General features: G+C 39.2%; 2 protein-coding genes and 1 long non-coding RNA gene across 3 annotated transcripts in view; 2 read left to right on the top strand and 1 right to left on the bottom strand.

Annotated features, from left to right (window-relative positions):
• LOC137975523 (uncharacterized) overlaps positions 1-371 on the bottom strand; it is an 18116-nt gene extending 17745 nt beyond the window's left edge. The window contains exon 1 of the long non-coding RNA XR_011117581.1: positions 297-371. This is a non-coding gene — a long non-coding RNA (uncharacterized lncRNA). The remainder of the gene's footprint in view (positions 1-296) is intronic.
• Positions 372-5323: 4952 nt separating this feature from the next.
• Positions 5324-10828, top strand: LOC137977167 (uncharacterized). The gene has a single exon (XM_068824438.1). The coding sequence runs from the start codon at positions 5324-5326 to the stop codon at positions 10826-10828; it is 5505 nt and encodes a 1834-aa protein (XP_068680539.1).
• A 1650-nt stretch (positions 10829-12478) lies between these two features.
• LOC137974654 (uncharacterized) overlaps positions 12479-25000 on the top strand; it is a 148053-nt gene continuing 135531 nt past the window's right edge. The window contains exon 1 of the mRNA XM_068821576.1: positions 12479-13277. Coding sequence (XP_068677677.1) covers positions 13144-13277 — 134 coding nt within the window. The 5' untranslated portion in view covers positions 12479-13143. The remainder of the gene's footprint in view (positions 13278-25000) is intronic.

Here is a 25000-nt window from a genome sequence, read left to right on the forward strand (position 1 = left end):
AAGGGGATTCAAAATGATTAAGATATATTGTTTAAGAGTCTTTAAAAGCCGCCTGGTTTAAAAGTATCCAGATTTGGAGAACTGTGGCAGATCAAGTGAGTGCTTTAATTAAGAAGTGCGTGAAGGAACCCACTACGGTCTTGCGTTTGGGGCTTGCCCTTACCGTATGTCAGTTTTAATCACTTTTTCGTTGATTATTGTTAGTAAATTTAAGGGGGGGCGAGGAAGGGAGGGTCCTTGTTCCCTTCAAATATTTGCTTGCGTTTCCTTGTTCCCCAAATTACTTTCAAACTTACGTAAACTGTGTAAATGGTCAAAGCACTCGCTTTTCTCCGCTTCAAATCATGCATCACAGGATATGTAGGTCTCCCCGTCCTATGTTACAAAAGTTATTTTCTATGACTTCTGATCGTATTACCAGTTACCGATATAAACATGTTTGCTTTGACGCATGATTGGCTCGCACAATTTTAACAGGTTTTATTCGCGTGACCGAGGGCAAATTCTTTAGCTTTGTGTTGTCGATTTTAAAAACCTCCCCAAATTACTTTCAAACTTGTTCCCAGCTTTTTGATCCCCAAAAATTGCTTTTGTTTCCTTGTTTCTTAAAATATCTTGGCATTGCTCCCCTGTTCCCCAGTTGAAGTTATCTATGTTCTCATATTCCCCAAAACCCCTTTGAGGGCCTTAGAGATGAAATTAAGGATTAATTTATTTCTCACGTTCTTTGAATTGAAAATACAAGTGAAGTTAAACCTTAATAATCTCCGAGGGCAAATGATAGTACCATTGTTCATAACACGAAAAAACATGATTGCATTCAAGAAATTGTATTCACGCCTAATAACGCTTCATTGCTATGCAACGTTTAACCTGACAAAACTTGATTCCACTCTGGTTGAAAAAGGTTGTGAAGGTAGCTTAAAATGTTACAATTCAAAGAATCCATTTTTCCACGCTCTTCTCGAGTGGTACCATCAGAGGTGAATCAAAGTTATCACAAGAGTTCTTTAGAAAGGAAAGGGAGCGGAATTAATAGAACATTGGCGTCATTTCTTGATCGTGCTTTTTGCTATTCTGAAAGAAGAGATTTTTCTAAATCACCCACATACGTCTCGCGTCTCGGGTTGCTCCTCTGGTTACTATCAAAAGACTTTACTGGACTGTCAACAGTTTGGGCATTACAAATATTTTGATAGGTGCCGATGAAGTTTGATAAATTTCATTGAATAATCGTTTGTTCGTTGTTTTATTTCTTGTGTCGGCGAGAACATTGTCACCATCCGTTTCCAAGCCATATTGAAGATCATTGCAACACAAGCTAAAGGTTTATTGTTGTGAAATCTAGCATCTCCTTTGATCATTAGTGTTAATGCTATTCCCACTGAGTAGCAGCAAAATGATAATAGAGAACATGATCCCTCAAATTAAATGTCATTGTCTGAGAAAGTGTTCCAGGGGCCAAAAGTTGTGGTAAACCGATTTGCCTGAAACTTGGCACAGAAGTTGGGTATAATGAGATATTTTAAAAGCCACTTTGGCTCACTTCTCATTTTACAAGTCATTAGTTTAAGTGTCATTGTCTGAGAAAGTGTTCCAGGGACCAAAAGTTGGGGTAAACCGATTTGGCTGAAACGTGGCACAGAAGTTGGGTATAAGCCACTTTGGCTCATTTCTCTGAGTTTTAGATTTGGAGTTACAGGTGGGGGGTCTCATTTCTGCCCTTTGAGCACCAACAATCCAGCCTTCCAGGGGACATTTTGAAAATGTGATAAGACCCCACTGGTAAGTTGTGCTGCCAAATGAATTTGGCCATGAACTCTACTATAATAGAGCTTTCAGTTCATGCATGTAACTTTGTCCTCAAGGTATTGCACAGAGAGGAGCCTAGGGCTAGAATTTGGCCAAAATTGATGTTAAAATTACAACCCAAAATAGCCATTTTTCAAAATTTCACTACATTCACCTGCCTTCTTGCATAACTTCCAAACCTATACCACTGTTTACTTTAGTCACGCAGTTATCAAAATCAGTTGAGAAAAATTTGGCTTGCTATGGTTTATTGAATGTTTGAAAAAAACACTTAATGCCCCTCTAAGGCGATGCAAAATGGAATTTTGAACCTAATTCAGGCCATAAACAAACCAAATTGTCGACAAAAGCCCTTATTCCGTATTTGGTAAGTGAAAATGAATTGTCAAAGCCAAATCAGTTTCGTTGTTTAGAAATAACACCGATTCTTACCTTAAAATCGATCTAAAACGGGCCTCTGATTAGCGCAACAAACACAAAATTTAGCGAATCAAAGGTGATTTTATTCTTTGAAAACCTAGTAACCACCATAGAACACAAATGATGATGTTCTGATGTACATATAACAATCTTTTTACAACATGCTTAAATTTTTCTTTGATTTATAGTCAGTTTCACGTCATATTTCCAAGCATTACTCCAAGCATGGAAAGTCTCCATATTTTGTCAGGCCCATTTTTTTTACCAGATAAATTTAGCTTATCAAAAGGTTCGTTAACATGTAATCTTCGTCTGACCTTGTAACAGCCTGAATAGTTGTTTTAAATACCCATCAGTGAAGGAACATGACCATACATACGTAGATTACACAGACATATACGAGCTTCAGTGAGCAGTATCGAGGTGAACTGTGATTTTCCGAGTCCTTTAGAGCTGACAAAATGAAACCATCCATCCACGGTTAGGAGAGCTGGATAACAAAAAGCTTGTTTTGCTAATGACCAGTGCAGTGTCACGTCATGGGCTGTGCAAGAAACAGGAATGCTTCCTTTGTTGTCTCAGGTGTGTCCGGGGACGAAGAGGAAGGACTGGTGATGCCAAAGCTACAGGTGCTTCAAAATATCAGTTAGGGATCATATACGCTTATTAATGACATTTCTCGTGATCTAGAGGACTCTTCTGACTGAAGAGAGATTTAGAGAGGACGATATGTAATTTACGATATTGTAGTCTCAAATTATTTGTTTATGGATGATTGATTCCCATGTTAATATCCTGGGTCCTTAGGAAGAGCACTAAACAGTCAGCAGATTTGTCCAAGAAAAAAAACAAAAAAACGATAAGAAAGTACGATAAGAATAACTTGAAGGCTGTTTTTTGTCTGCTCGAGCTGCTTGTTTACATTAAGCTTATCACGTGCACACGCTTATCATGCAATGCACAATTCAGTTACCGGTTTCCATTACTTACCCTTTTCGTCAAAGATCTTTGCAAACATGCTGCATCTAAGTTTTGGACGAAATTGACATTTTCAGGGAGAAAATGTCACTAAAACGTTGTCGCAAAATCGACCGAATTAGTTGATATTACTGGATTTGCTTGGAATGATGCATAGGCAATGAACACACACATGTCGCACTTGAATGGGAACTGACTCTGAATCGTTCTGGAACAGCACGGAAGATTTGTGTACATTTGTAGAAAAAATTGTTTCATTATTTAATTAAAAAATTGTATAAAATAATGTTAACTATTCAATTAAAAGAATGATGAAAAAATATACCTAAATAAGAGTGTTATCTTTCCCTAAAAAAAAATCATAAAATTTTTATTCTTTTTTGATAGCGAGGGCCTCTTTTGGTGAATAACCGCTGATTAGTTGTAGTGTAGATGACTCTAAAAACTGCTGATTTGTTGTGCTCAGTGAACAGTACCCTAGACACTGTTGTAGCATGTGGGTGGACTGAGCCCTCTCTTGGTTAGTAGAAACACAGAAAAATAAAAACGCTTTTTCAACGTTTCTGCCTGTGAAATGTTGCTGTTCAGTATTCCGCTATATATACTGCTATTTAAGTTCTAGTATTTATCAATTTTTTTCTAATATTCTTGAGAATTTCTAAAATTCTTTTTCGTGCCTAAAATTCCCAAAACAATTTCTGCGGAATTATGTAGCTAAGCCTATTCTAAGTTGACTTGTCTTCGACGAAAAAGGCAAATAAAGGAGACCGGTGGAGTGTCAATGGAAGCTCGCTCGAATTGTGCATTGCCAAACGTGACAAGCTGGATGTAAACAAACAGCTTGAGCAGACAAGAATCAGCCTTCAAGTTATTTATATTGTTGTTATTGTTATTTTATATATATATATAAAGATATTGCTGCGATGAGTTTGTTGAATGTTTAGTGCTCTTCGTACCGAGGACCCAGGAAATTAACATGGGAATCAATCAACTATGTGAACAAACAATTTGAGACGACAACATCGTAAATTCTGTATTATTATCTTTCTTCAAGCAAAAGAGTCTCGTAAACTGCGATAAAAATCATTTGTGAGCGTATATGATCCCTTACTGATCTTTTGAAGCACCTGTAGCTTTGGCATCACCAGTTCTTCCTCTTCGTCCCCGGACACACCTGAACTCTTCTACTTGCGCTTTAATCATGCAATCATGTCACTATCGCAAGACAACAAAGGAAGCATTCCTGTTTCTTGCACAGCCCATGACGTGACACTGCACTGGTCATTTACCCCTTCAAGGGAATAAAGTGCCATCGAAAATTATCCTGAAACAGATCATTTTCTAGAATTACGAACACGCCTGATGAAAAACAGAAAAAAATCCCGCGAAACGGGAGAAGGATTGGACGGGAACTCGGTCCAGTCCCCACACTCTTCAAGTCCAAAATGGCGGGCCAGCTAGCTTGATGTAGTAACAAGTGCATCATCTCAATGCAAGGCTTTGTTTGGGTTATTTTCTTTATAAACGCAAAACAAGCTTTTTGTTATCCAGCTCTCCTAACCGTGGATGGATGGTTTCATTTTTTTCTAAAGGACTCGGAAAATCACTGTTCTGAAGAGTTCTGGAATGTTCTATAAAACCTTTACATAATTATTGTTGTTTTCCTGGAAAGTTCTAGATTGTGCTGATGTATATTTATAAGTGACAGATCATGGAAAGTTCTAGAATCCTAAAAATAAGTATTAGTAATGCCGTGATTAATTTGCTTAAAATAGACTCAAGGAATATTCTAGACCACATAGTTAAAACCTATTTAAGAACCGTTGTTGTTAGTATTTGTTGTTGGAGATTTTAGTAGTTCCGGAAATTCGTTCAGTTCAGATCAAGTTCAATTTAATTCAGATCACGTTCAAGTGTAAAGTTCAACGCTTCCACAAGATCCAATAAAACTCTGCTAAACATTGGTAGCAGAGCGAGGTTCAACAAGATGAGTGGCTTACGAAATCAGAAGAACAAGTTGCGAAGTTTTATTTATGACATGAGAGATGAACTCATCAGTGGAATTGAGGACAAACGTATTGACGAAAAGAAAGTGAAGCTGTTATACAACAAGATGTTAGACGCGTTCCAGGAGTTTAGAGAAATTTGTAATGATTTACATGAACAGTGGGAAGTGTACAAAGAAGTTGATAAACAAGCAAGATTGCAAGGTGAATTTACTCAAGTGAGTTCTCTTGTTCAGGAAACAACTCAATTGGTCATTGAATATGAGGAAGTTCTTCGAAATGAACAAGCACGTCAGCATGCACGTCACTATGAGGATGAACCGAGGATCTTGAAAGAAAGAAAGCCCTCTCGAACTGGTTTGGATCAACAGATAGAAAAATCGATTTCACAGTTGGAGAATTCCATAGCAGATATTGGACAACAACAGAAGGATATTTACCAGAAGCTCACAACTACTAAGGGTTATCCCCCTGAAATGCCAATTCAGTTGAGTCAAACAGAGCCCTTACCTGAACAATCTGGAGGGATGACCCCAAACATTGACAGAAATTCACAGCCAGCCTTTGGTCAAGGGAGAAGATTGGAAGAATTCAAGAGTTCAACTCCGAAGGTATCAACTGCTGCTAATATCGAGACTGTTCCTTTAACGTTAGTGAGTGCAGAACAAGGAGCCCTTCAAACAAGTTCAGCTTCAAATGATGCAGATCCATTCAAAGGTCTAACAAGATTACCAATACCAAAGTTCAAGGGAGACAAGCGATCATTTGAGGCATGGTATGCTGGGTTCCATCAGATAATAGGGAGACACAACAAGGTACCACCAGAGCAAAAACTGCTGAGATTGTACAGTTGTCTTGAGGGAGAGGCGCTGTGCACTATTCAAAATCTGGGTTATTCTGCTGCTGCATATGATGTAGCTATAGCAAGACTAGTGCGAAAGTATGGCGGAAAGAGAAGAGAACTCACAATGAGGCTAGAAGAACTGGACAAGTTTCGTGGAGTACGTGAGGGAAATGCAAATGACCTTGAACATTTTGCAGAGTTATTAGATACACTCATTGTGAAGTTATGTGATGCTGGACAAGAGGGTGAATTAGGGGCAGGTTCACTGTATGTCTCACTCCTCCGAAAGCTAAATGAGCAGTTGATATTGAAGTACCAGGATTGGTTAAGGGAGAAACATTTAGAGGGCAACGTTAAAAACTTGCATGACTTTGTCAATGATGAAGCTGAAAGCTGGATGCTTGCATTAGAAACAGTCAAAGGATTGGGACAACAGAAGACAAGAGCCCTCTCTGGAGGCCGCACATTGGCAGTCTCCCAAGTGTCAGTTAAGAATAAAAACTTTCCTGAAAGACGTAAGCTCTGCTCAAAGGAGCATGGTCTGTGGCAGTGTAGCCAATTTAAAGCCTTACCAGTGGAAAAAAGGTGGGACAAAGCAAGAGAATTTCGTGTTTGTTTCTGCTGCTTATCAAGCTATCATAGAAGTACAACCTGCAGGAGAAGCAGGTCTTGTTCAATTGATGGATGTCGTTCCAACCACCATCACTTGCTACACAACCAAGCTCACAAGAGAGTTGCCATGGGCGTCTCAAAAGATCAGAACACCATGGAAGAACCAAAATCTGAAATAGTCCGTAACGACAGTTTCGCACTCACAAGTAATTCCATGGAAGGGGAGCCTGGAGCAGAAACATTTGTGGCTTCGCTCTCTAAAAGCAAAGAATATCTCCCATTGAGGACCGTCCCAGTCATTCTGAAGAATGGAAGTAAGTCAATGCGCGTTAATGCTTTGCTGGATGATGGAAGTACTAGAACTTATGTAAATGAGGATGTTGCAGATTGCCTAGGGTTGGAAGGTGAGCCAGTTTCATTGAATGTCCGACTCCTGAATGACACTACAGCCCAGCTTAGAAGCCGATCAGTTAAATTTGAGCTAGAGAGCTGCGATGGTCGTGTGAAAAAAGAGGTTGCAGCCCAGACAACAAAACGCGTTACTGGTAATATGCGCGCCATAAACTGGGTGGTGGAAAAGAAGAACTGGTCGCATCTGAAAGGAATAAGGTTTCCATCACTGGGCAGACGTCCCATTATTGACATGTTAATAGGGTTGGACCTGTCAGATCTACATTGCTCATTAAAGGAAGTTAAAGGCAACCCTGGTGAACCCATTGCAAGGTTAACTCCTCTTGGATGGACAAGTATTGGCTTATTCCAGGAAAATTCAGAAAATGAAGTTAATCACATGTCATTCTTTATTGGGGAGGAAAGACAACCAGACGCTTTGATAAAGCAGATGTGGGAGATTGAGGAACATCAATCATGTTCACTGGCTCGTCCTCAAGACAAGGAAGCTGAGAAAACTGTTCTGGCCACCCTCAAACAAACTTCCGAAAGATACGTGGTGGGACTGCCCTGGAAATCTGTTGCCCCATCCCTTGAAGACAACTACACCATGGCTTTAACTCGTTTAGAGAGTACAGAGCGTAAATTGGCAAAGCAGCCTGAGATAGCAGCAGCTTATCAAGAGGTAATCAATAGATATGAGAGAAAGGGATATATTTGTGAAGTTCAGTCTGAGAAGGAACAAGTAACTAAGGTCTGGGACCTTCCCCACTTTCCTGTTGTCAGACAAGACAAGAGTACAAGCAAAGTGAGACCTGTATTCGACGCATCGGCCAAGTATAAAGGGGTGTCACTAAATGATGTTCTCCACCAAGGGCCCAAATTGCAAAATGATCTCATCAATGTTCTAGTCAGGTTTAGACGATCACCAATAGCTCTAGTATGCGACATTACAGAGATGTATCTTCAAGTTCATCTGCAGCCAGCTGACAGATCAGTTCATAGATTTCTGTGGCGAGACATGAACAAGAATGATCCACCCAAAATGTACGAGTTTACTCGAGTCGTGTTCGGAGTCAATGCATCGCCTTATCTGGCTCAATTGGTGGCTCAGCACAATGCCAAGTTAAACTCCGATGAATTCCCCAGAGCAGCAGAAACTGTATGCGAAAGTACCTACATGGACGACAGCCTAGATTCTGTGGAGACAGTTGAAGAAGCTATCAGGCTGCACCATGATCTCACTACGCTTTGGAAGCGAGCTGGTATGACACCAAAGAAATGGCTCTCTAACAGTGAAGAGGTTCTGAAAGTGATACCAAAGGATCATTGTGTCGCAAATTTGGATCTTGAAGCACAAGTCTTGCCAGTCATTAAAACTCTAGGGATTTCCTGGGAGTCAAACTCAGATCAGTTTACTTTTGTGGTGCACCCATCACCAGATGGCTTTAACTGGACAAAGAGAAGCTTTTTGAGTCGGACATCAACATTTTTTGACCCCTTGGGACTAGTATCGCCATTTACCATCAGAGCTCGCATGATATTGCAAGCAATGTGGACTGCTGGCCTAACCTGGGATCAAAAGCTACCAGTTAATCTTGCCAAGGCAGCATCGACATGGTTTAGAGAGCTTCCAGATTTGTCTGGGGTCAAGGTACCAAGATCTCTGAAGAAGTCTGAACAAGTCATAGATTCACAACTGCATATATTTACAGATGCATCACAGGAGGCATATGGTGCAGTAGCTTACCTGAGACACGAGTATCAGTCAGGAAGTACAACAGTTCGTTTTGTGATGTCAAAGGCAAAGGTTACACCGCTGAAATCCATTAGTGTTCCCCGACTAGAACTGATGGCAGCTATTGTTGGCTTACGAATCGCCGAAACAGTGGGGCAGACGCTCAGTCTTCCAAAGGATAAGTGGGTCTTCTGGTCTGACAGTCTGGATGTTTTGCATTGGGTACGTGGACATTCCCGTCAGTTCAAGCCATTTGTCTCAAACATGGTTGGGGAAATACAGACCAAAACTGATCCTGCGCAGTGGCGCTATGCACCAACCAAAGTTAATCCTGCCGACAAATTGAGTAGGGGAATGCCAGCAGATTCATTGGTCAACGACCAGACCTGGTGGAATGGTCCTGAGTATTTGAGTCAGCCAGAGCAAATGTGGCCCCAAGTGCCCCTGCCCAGTCTCTGTTCAGATAACGTGGAGAAGAAACTAAAGTACAGGGTCACACTTCTTAACTCTTCTGAAGGAGAAGTAGCCATGCCCAAATTGAAGTGGAAAGACACAAGACTTGATCCAGAGCGATTTTCAGACTGGTTTAAATTTCTTCGTGTTTTGGCCTACGTTGTTCGTTTTGTTCAAAACAGCTCAAAGGTGGCAAAACTTCAAGGCCCCTTAACAGTAGAGGAGATCAATGATGTTGAGGTTATGGTTCTTCGTCAAGTACAACAGGAGTCCTACCCTGAGGAGTTCTCACGAGCTCGCAAAAGAGAAGCTTTACCTACACGATCAAAGATTTTACCAATCTCTCCCATTTTAGGAAGTGATGGGCTATTACATGGTAATAGCCGTTTGCGATTGGCAGAACATATTTCCTGGGAGGCTCGACACCCTATTATCCTTCCAAGAAAGCATCAAGTAACGAGACTAATCATTGAACGCCTACATAAAGACAGCAATCACTCAGGGACAAATCAGGTTTTAGCAATGTTATCTGCTAGGTTTTGGATTCCTGGAGCTCGAGAAGAGATTTGTGATTGCGAAAGAGCATGCATGGTTTGCCGAAGAAGAAAAGTTCAGCCCGCTTCCCAGGTTATGGCTCCACTCCCTGCAGTGAGAGCAGAAATGTCACTTCGAGCATTCACCAACATTTCAGTTGATTTTGCTGGTCCATTCCTAACAAAGCAAGGAAGAGGAAAAGCTGGATTCAAACGCTATCTATGTCTTTTTGCATGCATGAACACCAGAGCAGTGCACCTAGAGATGGCATATGGTTTGGACACAGATTCATTTCTCAATGCATTCTACAGAATGACCTCACGAAGAGGATTCCCAGTTCAAGTAATCTCCGATAATGGCACAAATTTTGTAGGAGCCGAAAAAGAATTGCGCGAATTAGTGAACGCCCTTGTCAAGACGAAAGTGCAAGAATCGACAGTGAACAGAGGTGTGGTTTGGAAATTTAATCCGCCATCAGCACCGCATTTCAATGGCGTGCATGAAATACTTATCAAAGCAGCCAAGCGAGCCATGTTTCATGTAATGAATAAGGCAGATCTAACAGACGAAGAGCTGATGACTGCGATTGTGGGTGCCGAAGGGCTGATGAACTCTCGACCTATTACTTACCAGAGTTCAAATGTGGATGATGCGGAACCACTCACACCAAACCATTTTTTGTTTAACCAAGTTGGAGGTCAGTTTGCTCCAGAATCTGTAGATGTTGAGCAATTTAACCCCAGAGTGAGGTGGCGACATGTTCAAGAAATTGTTCGTCAGTTTTGGAAGAGGTGGTTAAGAGAATGGTTACCATCCTTGAGCCCAAGAAAGAAATGGGGAAAAGAAAAGCGTGACTTAGAAGTAGGCGATCTTGTATTGGTGTTGTCAACCGATACACCACGTGGAAAATGGCCGTTGGGAAGGATAGTTCAAGTCTTTCCTGGACCTGATGGACACGTTCGCACAGCAGACGTTAGAGTGAAGGGTTCAATTCTACGGAGACCTATTGTAAAGCTTTGCCCACTTGAGTGTAAAGCATAATACATCAACATTTCTATTGTCTGTTTACAATGATCAGTTTCGGAAGTTCATACTATTGTGCAGTTAGGAAAATGACCTTATAGGCCATTTTGGAAGGGGAGAAATGTTCTGAAGAGTTCTGGAATGTTCTATAAAACGTTACATAATTATTGTTGTTTTCCTGGAAAGTTCTAGATTGTGCTGATGTATATTTATAAGTGACAGATCATGGAAAGTTCTAGAATCCTAAAAATAAGTATTAGTAATGCCATGATTAATTTGCTTAAAATAGACTCAAGGAATATTCTAGACCACATAGTTAAAACCTATTTAAGAACCGTTGTTGTTAGCTTTGTTGTTAGTATTTGTTGTTGGAGATTTTAGTAGTTCCGGAAATTCGTTCAGTTCAGATCAAGTTCAATTTAATTCAGATCACGTTCAAGTGTAAAGTTCAACGCTTCCACAAGATCCAATAAAGCTCTGCTAAACAATCACAGTTCACCTCGATACTGCTCACGGAAGCTCGTATATGTCTGTGTAATCTACGTATGTATGGTCATGTTCCTTCACTGATGGGTATTTCAAACAACTATTCAGGCTGTTACAAGGTCAGACGAAGATTACATGTTAACGAACCTTTTGATAAGCTAAATTTATCTGGTAAAAAAAAAGGGCCTGACAAAATATGGAGACTTTCCATGCTTGGAGTAATGCTTGGAAATATGACGTGAAACTGACTATAAATCAAAGAAAAATTTAAGCATGTTGTAAAAAGATTGTTATATGTACATCAGAACATCATCAGTTGTGTTCTATGGTGGTTACTAGGTTTTCAAAGAATAAAATCACCTTTGATTCGCTAAATTATGTGTTTGTTGCGCTAATCAGAGGCCCGTTTTAGATCAATTTTAAGGTAAGAATCGGTGTTATTTCTAAACAACGAAACTGATTTGGCTTTGACAATTCATTTTCACTTACCAAATACGGAATAAGGGCTTTTGTCGACAATTTGGTTTGTTTATGGCCTGAATTAGGTTCAAAATTCCATTTTGCATCGCCTTAGAGGGACATTAAGTGTTTTTTCCAAACATTCAATAAACCATAACAAGCCAAATTTTTCTCAACTGATTTTGATAAATGCGTGACTAAAGTAAACAGTGGTATAGGTTTGGAAGTTATGCAAGAAGGCAGGTGAATATAGTGAAATTTTGAAAAATGGCTATTTTGGGTTGTAATTTTAACATCAATTTTGGCCAAATTCTAGCCCTAGGCTCCTCTCTGTGCAATACCTTGAGGACAAAGTTACATGCATGAACTGAAAGCTCTATTATAGTAGAGTTCATGGCCAAATTCATTTGGCAGCACAACTTACCAGTGGGGTCTTATCACATTTTCAAAATGCCCCCTGGAAGGCTGGATTGTTGGTGCTCAAAGGGCAAAAAATGAGACCCACCCCCCACCTGTAACTCCAAAACTAAAACTCAGAGAAGTGAGCCAAAGTGGTTTATACCCAACTTCTGTGCCAAGTTTCAGCCAAATCGGTTTACCCCAACTTTTGGCCCCTGGAACACTTTCTCAGACAATGACACTTAAACTAAGGACTTGTAAAATGAGAAGTGAGCCAAAGTGGCTTTTAAAATATCTCATTATACCCAACTTCTGTGCCAAGTTTCAGCCAAATCGGTTTACCACAACTTTTGGCCCCTGGAACACTTTCTCAGACAATGACACTTAAACTAAGGACTTGTAAAATGTATTGCGAATGTAACCTTCGAACGATGCAGCTGTTTATCTCACATCTCATTTATTGTGCAGCGATTCAGGAGGCAAGAATTTCCACATTTTCTTCTAGCCAAGAATAGAGGATATCTTACATTGTCGGTTTACTTGGATCAGTTTTCTTTAATGGTGGCGCGGTGAACTGCAAAAAAAAAAAAAAAAAACTATGGATACACTTTAATCTCCAAGTGACAGTCCAATTCATGAACAGTTTTAAACTTGATCTAAGGCTACGGAAATGTTCTGAGAATAAACTGAAACTTGTTTGTTTTGCATTTGAGAGCAGTGCGACTAAAATGAAGACAAAAGTTGTCTGACTTCTGATCGGATTACCAGTTACCGATGTAAACATGTTTGCTTTGACGCATGATTGGCTCGCGCAAGGTTGACAGGTTCTATTCTCGCCGCCGCGGGTAAATTCTTTGGCTTTGTGTCGTCGACTTTAAAAACCTCAAAATCTCTTCACAGAAGGCTCAGTCAGTTTGCCGCGATCCTGTCTACAGCCAGAACATTCTCTGAACGGAGATTTATATGTGGTTTTGAACTGATATTAGAGGATGGTACAAAAGCGTATGTCACAAAGCTATGCGACGGATAAAGTTGCAGATGGTCTTATCTTGGTAGCTATATTTTTGACCCTATTTGAGATCAGCATTGCAAATGTATACGACAATGGATTTAACAGATATGGGTATGTAGCTGATTTTCGTGAGTCTTCCTTGGTATGAACACTGTGATAAGTGACCGTTTCATATAAATTCTGATCATGGGGCTTATATATATATATTAATTAAGGACTTTATCTTCCTCAATGCACTCAGTGGATAGTTAGCGCGCAAAATTTTTTCGTGGTGAAGATATTAAGCCAACACATTACCTGACAGGCTTGCCTCAGCGCAAGCTTGTATCATAAGAACATAATCAGCACCCAGATTTGATGCATTCTCCGCTGATGCTTAATTTCACTTAAATAACACTAACTTCTTGAATTAATTGTTGAAATAAAGGTTTTCCTTTCTAAAACAAATAATTTTCCGTTGAGATATGTAGTTTTACTCTGACTGCAGTTAACACTTGAATGCCTATTTTGAAAAAAAACACATTTTATTTTGGAACAGATTACTGTTTTCAGAACTTTGAAAATACGATTGAAATCAAATCGAAATAGCCTTCGAGAGCGAATGAAGTTACGTGTTTATCCACCCCCCCCCCCCCCCAAAAAAAAAAAAAAAAAAAAAACCATGATTGTGTTCACGAAATGACATTTACTCACATTAACACTTCAACTTATAACCAGACTTGCATAGCTTGATGCTTTTCTGGTTCATACAATTGTGAATATAGCTTAAAAAGGGACAACCCAAAGACCCGAAGTTTCGACACTGTTGCTTAGTGGCTTCATAAGGGGTGATCCAAAGTTATCATAACCAGTTTGCCATAAATGGAAAGGTCGCTCTTAAAAGTAATTAATGTCATTTCCGTTTAATAAGGTTCATGTGAAGGAAGCATAAGATGAATTGATGTGCCACGCTTTTGTGGCATGTTTCGACTTTTTGTGTTACACGTTGAAACTCCTCCTGAAAACTTGTTTCGCAGCGCATATAAGTTTGAGCTAAGGGTTTGCTTAAAATGAAACAACTGGATACCATCGACCTTTCTTGTTTTTATTCCGGTTCCGGATCCGAATTCTAGCTTTTCCAGAAGCCCATAATCCATATGTATGGTGGAAAGTGGGTTTTTAGCTCATGGACGACTCGATGTCTCTCACTCACTCCATTCCAGTTAATCTAGTTATTACATGAGATGCCGTAGGCATACCACGTCTTAAAACCAGTCGACTGTCTTTTTTTTTATTATTTGCATTCTCCACGGATACTGAATTAAGCTCTGAATCCACCATTTTGTGTCTTTCAATATTTCGAAACTACCTTACGGCGATTAGACCACTCGGACTTGGTGACGGTTATTACGCTGAGAACAAACATTTAGTTTGAACTTCTTTTCGCCCGCGATGATTGACACAGTATTAAATTAAACCTCACATCTTCAAGTATTTGATAAAGTAGACAGATGCTTTTTCTTCGAGAACGGAAACCTTTAAAAGTGAGGAGAATTTTCTACGTTATTTCTAGGTCTTGCTTCGTTCTTGTGTGCTCCATTGTGAACATTATTTTGCAAAGAACGAATGCTCCAATCGACCTGTTTCTTGCGAACCAGTTTGTTTAGTCGTTCCGAGTTAGAAAGAAGACAGGAAAATAGCCTTAAACGGCCAAACAAAATTAAAAAAAATGAAAGTAGTACTTTTGTCCTAGAGATCTTGTGTTTCTATCTTTGTAAGGTTTCAGGGAGTAGAAGAAAGGAGTTGTTTTTGCTCGGTGGGTCTTCGAGTGAAATGGCGTTGATTTTTGGTGAACTAAGATGCAACGCTAACACTTTTTGGTTCTCTTCTGAAACAAAATATGCCTTTGTCACGTAGTGGAGTTAGAAAATGGTAAGTTAATACCGTTACGAAGATAGTGTGCGAAAAATGAACGTTAAATTCACGAGAGCGACCAAAAATTGCCTAATATCATCAATCGCCTTGGTTTATTTGAACGGATTTTTTTCCACCGGAGGAAAGAATGTAACCTGGAATGGATGTTGTATCATCTACAAACTTAGGTAAGCATCTCATTGTGTTGCACGGCATGGACTTCGTTTAAACATTTATTACAGACTTTCTACAAGTCTTTATTTATTTATCGGAAACTGTTTGATTCCGCACTAGTAGATGGTTTTCATCGTGACGTTTCCAAATTCTGAAATCGTTAGGTCTTCTGCATTGTTATTTATATGAGGTTAGAGACGACCTAGACATAATTCTTTTTACAAGTTACCACTTCCGTAACCTTTTTGTTTTTGAAAATACAGGATTTTGACTATCCGAATTTGTTTCGATTGAAAAAATGCCTCTCGTTATTCTCCGCAGATGAACCGTTTCTCATGTGTACTGTCTCGCGAGTGAAAAGTAAGAGCTTTCATGGCAATATAAACTTCAGATGTTCTGTTACTACCGGCCGCCACATATCATCCACAACATGGCGGCACCGTACAAAAGTCTATGATATGAGTGAAACGCTTCGACAAATAACTCAGAAAAGATGTACTTACTGCACAAACCTGAGAATTGTAAAGATGGTTCATAAATTTGTCTCCTACAACATTCCAATTTCTTGGATTTTTTCATGTAACGTTCTTGTCGTGTGACAGTGAAACTAGTGACATATTGCTTGAGGTGAGAGTTTTTTCAATAACAAAAGACATTTAAGTTGTAAATAACTGCAGTAATAAGTTTTGAATGGCAAGTTCATTTATTGATATTAAATTTACCCTAAAAAACAACAGTACAGTGCAATTCAATGCAATGCTATATATTTGATGATTTCGTCTTTGCCATGAAATAACATGACTCCTTATTACTCCTATGCGCATAACTGCAAGATCCAGTCCGCTCAGGGAACGGCACCACAGAATTATGCATGCGCATTATTTACCATGATATAGACATAAGGAGCCCTTGCTAGTTCTAATCCAATTCATCCATGATCTGGCTCGCAGGAGCTTTTGATTTCAAACTCAAACTCAAATTCTACATCGCTGGAGGGCATCATGATTTTCACATTTTACTTTTGATATTTACTTTCGACTTTTGATTTTGACTTTTTGAATTTAACGTCTCAAACTCGACTCATGTCAACTTTTAAATTTGGATGGCCGCCCTCGGCCGCCATATATTCACCGGACGAGAAAATGGATGCACACCAAATTTGCACAGTGCAAATATGATAAATAAACATTCCTACTCAGCTGCATACCTTTAGGAAATCTGGTAAATACCGGGTTTGAACCCTGTTTACACTAAGGTGCAAATATGGTAGCAAATGTGGCATTTACCCTCTTTGCCACAGGTTTACCCTCGAGCTTGCACATCTTTGCTATTTATTGGCACAGTACAAATTAGGAATAAATCCATTGTACTTAGGGCTTGTATGCAAGGGGCAAGCTCCTGATCATGGGCTCCCGCTTGGTCTTCTACCCGATCTGAAAGGTACGTTGTGTTTCGTGAGCAGCACTATGTTTTTGGCTTTTCTATGGGGCAACAAGGGTGATATCATAAAAAAAAAAATGTTTTGATAAATGATTACGCAGAAGGGGATTCAAAATGATTAAGATATATTATTTAAAAGTCTTTAAAAGCCGCCTGGTTTAAAAGTATCCAGATTTGAAGAAATGTGGGAAATCAAGTGAGTGCTTTAATTAAGAAGTGCGTGAAAGAACCCACTACTGTCTTGCGTTTGGGGCTTGCCCTTACCGTATGTCAGTTTTAATCACTTTTTCGTTGATTATTGTTAGTAAATTTAAAGGGGGGGGGGGGGAAAGGAGGGTCCTTGTTCCCTTCAAATATTTGCTTGCGTTTCCTTGTTCCCCAAATTACTTTCAAACTTACGTAAACTGTGTAAATGGTCAAAGCAGTCACTTTTCTCCGCTTCAAATCATGCATCACAGGATATGTAGGTCTCCCCGTCCTATGTTACAAAAGTTATTTTCTATGACTTCTGATCGTATTACCAGTTACCGATATAAACATGTTTGCTTTGACGCATGATTGGCTCGCACAAGGTTAACAGGTTTTATTCGCGTGACCGAGGGCAAATTCTTTAGCTTTGTGTTGTCGATTTTAAAAACCTCCCCAAATTACTTTCAAACTTGTTCCCAGCTTTTTGATCCCCAAAAATTGCTTTTGTTTCCTTGTTTCTTAAAATATCTTGGCATTGCTCCCCTGTTCCCCAGTTGAAGTTATCTATGTTCTCATATTCCCCAAAACCCCTTTGAGGGCCTTAGAGATGAAATTAAGGATTAATTTATTTCTCACGTTCTTTGAATTGAAAATACAAGTGAAGTTAGACCTTAATAATCTCCGAGGGCAAATGATAGTACCATTGTTCATAACACGAAAAAACATAATTGCATTCAAGAAATTGTATTCACGCCTAATAACGCTTCATTGCTATGCAACTTTTAACCTGACAAAACTTGATTCCACTCTGGTTGAAAAAGGTTGTGAAGGTAGCTTAAAATGTTACAATTCAAAGAATCCATTTTTCCACGCTCTTCTCGAGTGTTACCATCAGAGGTGAATCAAAGTTATCACAAGAGTTCTTTAGAAAGGAAAGGGAGCGGAATTAATAGAACATTGGCGTCATTTCTTGATCGTGCTTTTTGCTATTCTGAAAGAAGAGATTTTCCTAAATCACCCACTTACGTCTCGCGTCTCGGGTTGCTCCTCTGGTTACTATCAAAAGACTTTACTGGACTATCAACAGTTTGGGCATTACAAATATTTTGATAGGTGCCGGTGAAGTTTGATACATTTCATTGAATAATCGTTTGTTCGTTGTTTTATTTCTTGTGTCGGCGAGAACATTGTCACCATCCGTTTCCAAGCCATATTGAAGATCATTGCAACACAAGCTAAAGGTTTATTGTTGTGAAATCTAGCATCTCCTTTGATCATTAGTGTTAATGCTATTCCCACTGAGTTACCTCGAAACTGGGACAATTCACGACCAACCAAGGTTATCTAGCTCCGACAACTATGTCACACTTAACAGGACATCGAATAAAAGTTGATATCGAGAGTTCCTTTGAGGAGCAATTACTTGATCCAATTAAAGCGACTACACCAAACTGATAAAATAGAACATGATCCCTCGAATTAAACTAAGGAGATATATACTGTATTGCGAATGTAACCTTCCAACGATGCAGCTGTTTATCTCACATCTCATTTATTGTGCAGCGATTCAGGAGGCAAGAATTTCCACATTTTCTTCTAGCCAAGAATAAAGGATATCTTACATTGTCGGTTTATTTGGATCAGTTTTCTTTAATGGTGGCGCGGTAAACTGCAAAAAAAAAAAAAAAAAACTATGGATACACTTTAATCTCCAAGTGACAGTCCAATTCATGAACAGTTTTAAACTTGATCTAAGGCTACTGAAATGTACTGTGAATAAACTGAAACTTGTTTGTTTTGCATTTGAGAGCAGTGCGACTAAAAATGAAGACAAAAGTTGCATGACTTCTGATCGGATTACCAGTTACCGATGTAACATGTTTGCTTTGACGCATTATTGGCTCGCGCAAGGTTGACAGGTTGTATTCAGTCAGAACATTCTCTGAACTGAGATTTATATGTGGTTTTGAACTGCTATGCCACGGATAAAGTTGCAGATGGTCTTATCTTGGTAGCTATATTTTTGACCTTATTTGAGATCAGCATTGGAAATGAATACGACAACATATTTTTCGAGACTCTTCATTGGTATAAACATTTATGATAAGTGAAGGTTCCAGATTAATTCTGATCATGTAAGGACTACTACAATTTATTTCAGGAAGGCAAAACTATAGAGCCTATTGCCGTTAAACGCTGGTCTAACCTCTTTCCTTATTGTGCCACTAGTTCGGAACAGTCATTCAGTACAACCTATAAATCGACGGTGGACAATAAATTAAGAGAATTTGGTTACAAAATTTTCTATAATTTTAGTAACCAACAAAGAAGTTAAGAAATTTAAAATCAGAAATGATGATCTTTGTGATCAGTATAAGAACGGTTTACCCTAATTTACGATGCCCTGTAAATGTTAAATTTTATCATGAAATCTTATCATGGCTCGATGTTTCCCATAATACTCTTATAAATCTTAGTGATGGAGAAATATATCCCTCGTCCTACATACAAATGACAACCTCAGACGCCGACTGGAAGTTCTCATCCTGTATATTAAGAAATATGTATATCATTGTAAAATTAATGTGATGCCTCCTAATTGTACGCAATTTATAAATAATTTAAAAGCACAATGGAAAATAGAAAGATTAACTTCAAGCAATTATTACCTCTCTTACCCTTCTCACATGTAATTAACTAATAATTACAAGCTAATAATGTAAATATGTAAGCAATGATATTGTAAATTAGTATTAAGTGTGTTGATGTAAGTAATTTCTATGTACTTTTTTTTGCTCTCTTTCCCTTTTAGTGTGTTTCATGTAGTTTTTGTATTTCAATGCCATTATTGCAAATAAGCAAATTAAAAAAAAAAAGCCAAGAGAAAATTTCGTTTCCCTCGAAGTGAAGGCCATTTATTAGCCATTCTTTCTTTCTCCTGAAATGAGTGAGTGCTTCAGTATTAAAGACGTACGTGAAATCATCTACTAAACTAAGTCATCCGTTTTACTTTGCCCTTATGTCAAATTTAATCACTTTTCCATTTGATTACATGGGCCAGGTACATCTGTACGGGTCCGCAAATGATCCCAGGACCGCAAATGATCCCACAACCGCAAATGATCCCTAAACTGTACCGCAAATGATACCAGGACCCCAAATGATCCCCATATTGGACTTCAAATGATCCCGGAACACAACTGATCCCAATTTTGGACCGCAAATGATCCCGAAAAATAGTTAGGAATGGCATGGAGCGTGGAATGGTCTGGATAGAGAATTAATGTGACTGGAGCGCTTATTTCTGTTAAAATTACTTTAAATCATGGCTCACACAGGTTTCTCATTATAGTTTTCCAGAAAGACTAAATTTTGTTTCTTACTTAGCTGTTATAAATTTGCCCCATTTAATTGTCGGATACAATCATCAAAAACTAACTTGGACGAAATTCTAAACTGATTGTGACCAGGGGCCCTTTTCTCGAACCCTGCATGCGTTTGCCAGAGTTGTTCCCATATAAAGACTATTTGTTTTCGTTTCGTGGTTTTGAAGTTACTGGTCTCACATGACTGACACCCGAATACATTTGCATGCTCAATACGAAATGTCCCTGAATCGAGGCCGCTCAGTGGCAGACCGGAATGTTTCAGGAAGATCGAAAGACACTCTGCTCGCAGGGTTCGAAAAACGTGTCCCTGGTCACAATCAGTTTAGAATTGCGTCCAAGTTATTGATAACAGCTTTTGTAAGAAACAAAATTCAGTCTTTCTGGAAAACTCTAATGAGGCAGAAACCTGTTTGAGCCATGATTTAAAGTGATTTAAAAAAAAATAAGCGCTCTTCACATTAATTCTCTATTCAGACCATTCCACGCTCCATGCCATTCCTAACTTTCTTTCTGGGATCATTTGGTGTCCAAAATTGGGAGCATTTGCGTTCCGGGATCAGTTGAAGTCCAATATGGGGATCAGTTGCGGTCCTGGTATCATTTGTGGTACAGCTTGGGAATCATTTGCGGTTCTGGGATCATTTGCGGACCCGTACAGGTCGCACTACGCTGCCAAAAAAAAAAAAGAAAAGAAAAAAAACTTGCGTTACCTAAGTGTTATACACCATGCCTTTTCAGGCACGGACAGGCAGGCACGGATTCGAACTGGCCTTGACCTCATGATGCCTCTGAAATTTGTCCATGTCGATATGTCTGACGCCCCTTTGATGACAGACCACCTCAAATCGCTTATGCAAAAGAGGCAAAAGTCGTTCCACAAGTATAGCGTCCAGTTGGCATAATTTAGACTTTACAGAAATATGGTTAATCGCGAGAGGAAGGCGTGCAAGAGAAACTTCTATAAAAGCAAAGTGGAACATGCTAAGAAAGATACGAGCATCCAAAGCGCTAGAGGAACGTTTGTGTGGGGCCCAGTCTCACTTGGGCAACTTGCATAGCACCATAAAAGACGAGTTGAACGATCTATCGACCTAGCAATTGGTGGATGTGATCAATGCAGCTCTTTTAGAATCACTAGAGGAGTATCGTCTGCCACACCCTCTGGACCAGTTGCCGTGCGAGGCACTTCCAGTTCTACCAGAGGTGTCAGAGTCTTGCGTTCTAGTAATGCTGTCAAAATTAAATCCAACTAAAGCAAGCGGTCCTGATGAGATCCCCAATTTGCGACTCAAAGAGTATGCTAAACTACTTGCATTTCCAGTGAGTAAGATCATGAACGTATTGCTCAACGAACAGCGCTTACCCCGCATTTGGAAACTTGGGGATGTTACACCTCTGCTAAGAGGAAGCAAGTAGAAGATCTCAAGGAATATCTCAGACCAATCTCCTCAACAGCGTGTCTATCGAAAGTTACAGAGGACTGTGTTGTGTGTGATTATTTAAATCCCCAGGTGTAAATCCCGCGGTTTTGAAGATGCTAGTTACAAACCAGTATGGCGCAGTGCCTTGCGCTGATCCATATGATCCACAACTGGGAGAAGGGGACAGATAGAATTAGAGCAACTGCTAGAGTTATAATGTTTGACTACAGGAAAGCTTTCAATTTGACTGACCATAGGATCTTAGTAATCAAACTATGTGAATTAGATATTCCCGTCCCATTAGTCAACTGGATTGTAGATTTCCTATCGCATCGTTTCCAGCGCGTCAAACTCGCTAAGGGTTGTTTCTCCAAACGCGGGATCAGTAACATCAGGAGTCCCTCAAGGAATAAAATTAGGTCCGTGGCTTTTCCTCGTTCTTATCAATGATCTAAAAGTAGGCAATGACTCAAATGCAGAATTGTGGAAATATGTTGATGACACAAGAACCTCTGAGATCGTTTATAAAGGAAAACAAAGAAATTCCCAACTTATAGCTGACCGAGTAGTAAAGTGGTCATCACGCAATAGAGTTCAACTAAATAGTGAAAAATGCAAACAGTTTAGGATTTCTTTTGCCAAGAAAGAGGACGATTTTCGACCCATTATTGTAAATGGCAAAAATCTGGAGTTCGTTACTAGCCCTAAGTTGCTAGGCGTCACAATTTCAAATGACGTTACTTGGAATAAACACAACAGCCATGTAATTAAGAAGGCTTCAAAGCGCTTGTACCTTCTGGTACAGTTAAACCGAGCTAGGCGACCATGCCAGGAACGTATATTGGTCTATTGTACCTGTATTAGATCAATTCTAAGCTACGCCGCACCAATATTTGAATTCATTATTCTCCCAGGATGTATTTAATGCATTGATCTAGAGCGTGTACAGAAGAGAGCTTTAGCCATTATTTACCTATGTATTGAGTACTCTGAGGTCCTAAGTAGACCGGGAATTCCCACAGCATTAAATTATAATCAAACTGTATGTAAAAAGAAATTTAATTCTATCTTAAATGACGAAGAAAATCGCACAGCGGGAGTCCGATTTGTTTATCACGAGTATGATTACAGACCGAATTGGACGAAGTCCTCTTACCAATGAATCGTAAAAATTACAATTTTCGAGAAAAGAAGAAGAGCCAAGTTAGGAAAGAAATGGAAAATTTGCATTAAAAGACTGACAAAGGAGGCGTAAATTGTCTAATGTCGCTCTAAAAGAAAGATTTAGGAGTCTCTACACTGTTTCCATGGTGATTGAAACCAAGGTTGTGATTGGTTGATTTAGACTACAATTTTGAATGTGCTTGGCTTATTGTCAGTGAATTGTCCGATAACAACTTGGCTAGTAAATTAGGGGAAAATAGGAGTTTTTTAAACAACCGATTTTTATGATTATAGATGGTTTTCACAATGACGTCATCAAATTCCAAAATCAAAATCGCAGGGTGTTTTGAATTTTTATCAATAGAAAGTTGAAGATGACCTAGAAATAAATCTTTTTTGAAGTTTCCAGTGCCAAGCCGTCTTACGTTTCGAAAATACAGCATTTTGAATTTCCGAATTGCCACCTTGCGTGACACCATGATAAAGGTATTTGGTTGAACAAAATGTGTATTCCTTTGAATCTCAGTCGTCTGAATGTTTCAAGTACATTAGGAGATGTGTGCATACACATGTATTTAATCTCACGAGCCAAAAGTAAGCGCTTTCATCGCTGAGTGAATTCCAGCTGTTCGTGTTAATTTCTGGCCGCCATATTGGTGCACAACGGATTGTAAACCAACATGACGGTTCTTTTGGAAAATTCACTGCCTGATGAGTAGATTCCACGTTAAATTTCACGCGAAAAACCGATATCGTGATTCGTGCGATATCGGCTTTTCAAGTGAAATTTAACGTGGAATTCACTCGTCAGGCAGTGAATTTTCCGACCTTAGTTACCAAATCATGTAATTTATCAGATATGAGCCAGTAATCTAGACGGCAAAATACAAAAGGTGAGCGGCGCCCCCAGGTAAAGCTTTGCAATGTTGGGTTTTTAAGCGCCAAATGTCACGTTAACTGAATTCATTTTGCAATTCATCTGTAGAATTAACTTCATATTTTCGTGGGATCGGTCATTTTGTCAAGTGTGATGTCAAGAGGACAATTAAAATCTCCACCCATAATAATGTTTCCCTCATTACCAAATTCATTGTTTCTTAATAATTTTGATAAATTACATCGGCATCTTTGTTTGGGCCATATATGTTTGCAATTGTGTATATCGCATTGTTAATAGCAGCTTTTAGAACAATAAACCTGCTATCCGAACGTATTTCAGCCTGTTGAATAGTAATGTTCAAACTACTCTTTATGAGAATTGCAACACCTCAGTCTAGCATTTGTACTACAGAAGCGCCCCACTCTTTTCGCCATTGATCCTGTCGTTCTGTTGTGGACTGAGTTTCCTGTAAAAATATTAAGTCGGCTTTTTACTTCCTACACCAGCAAAAAAATGCCCTACGCTTGTGAAAGTTGCTTAGGCCTCTAACATTCAAGGAAAGCAACTTGATGCTTTCAGGCTTAGTTTCCGAATTATACATTCTTACTGCAAGAATGATTAATCATTGTCATATTAATAGGTGATATATGCCCTGAATATGGATTGAATAGCAAAACAAATGCAAAAGTAGTAAAAGAATAATTTAAGTTATGAAAAAGAAGTACAGCACAGACACACAACACACAAAAATATACAAACAAACGAAAGCGTACTTACCATCTTGGTTGCTGCACACTTTCGCCGAGATCTCCCTCGCCCATGAATGTATTATACTATGCTATTGAAAAAGACAGGCGGTTTCCGGCGACAGAATTGTAAACAGAAAATAAATCACGCAAAATTGCGTCCAAAGTTTTAGCGACTCGTATTGTTAAAGTTTTACCGGAAATCATTCTTAGTAACCAACTGGTTACGTTCCAGGTCGTTACATAGTTGAAGCCGCAAGAGCAATTTTGGACATAATGGATTACACAAAAACTTATGATATTCCTGGATTGCTACTTTTTATAGATTTCAAGAAAGCTTTTGACGGTCTGGAATGGAATTTTATGTTCAAATGCTTAAAAGTCTTTGGATTTTGACCCAGTCTTATAAGATGGGTAGAAGCCTTTTATAGCAACATAACAAGCTGTACCACATTAACAATGGAATGCTCTCAGCTAGCTTTGAAATAAATCGAGGTGTACATGTAAGGCAGGGAGACCCCCTTTCCCCTTACTTGTT

This window comes from Montipora foliosa, chromosome 11, assembly GCF_036669935.1.
Source record: "Montipora foliosa isolate CH-2021 chromosome 11, ASM3666993v2, whole genome shotgun sequence".
NCBI classification, from domain to species: domain Eukaryota; kingdom Metazoa; phylum Cnidaria; class Anthozoa; order Scleractinia; family Acroporidae; genus Montipora; species Montipora foliosa.

Excerpts from the sequence above, each read along its gene's own strand:
- LOC137977167 (XM_068824438.1), top strand. The coding sequence starts at position 5,324 with ATGTTAGACGCGTTCCAGGAGTTTAGAGAAATTTGTAATGATTTACAT.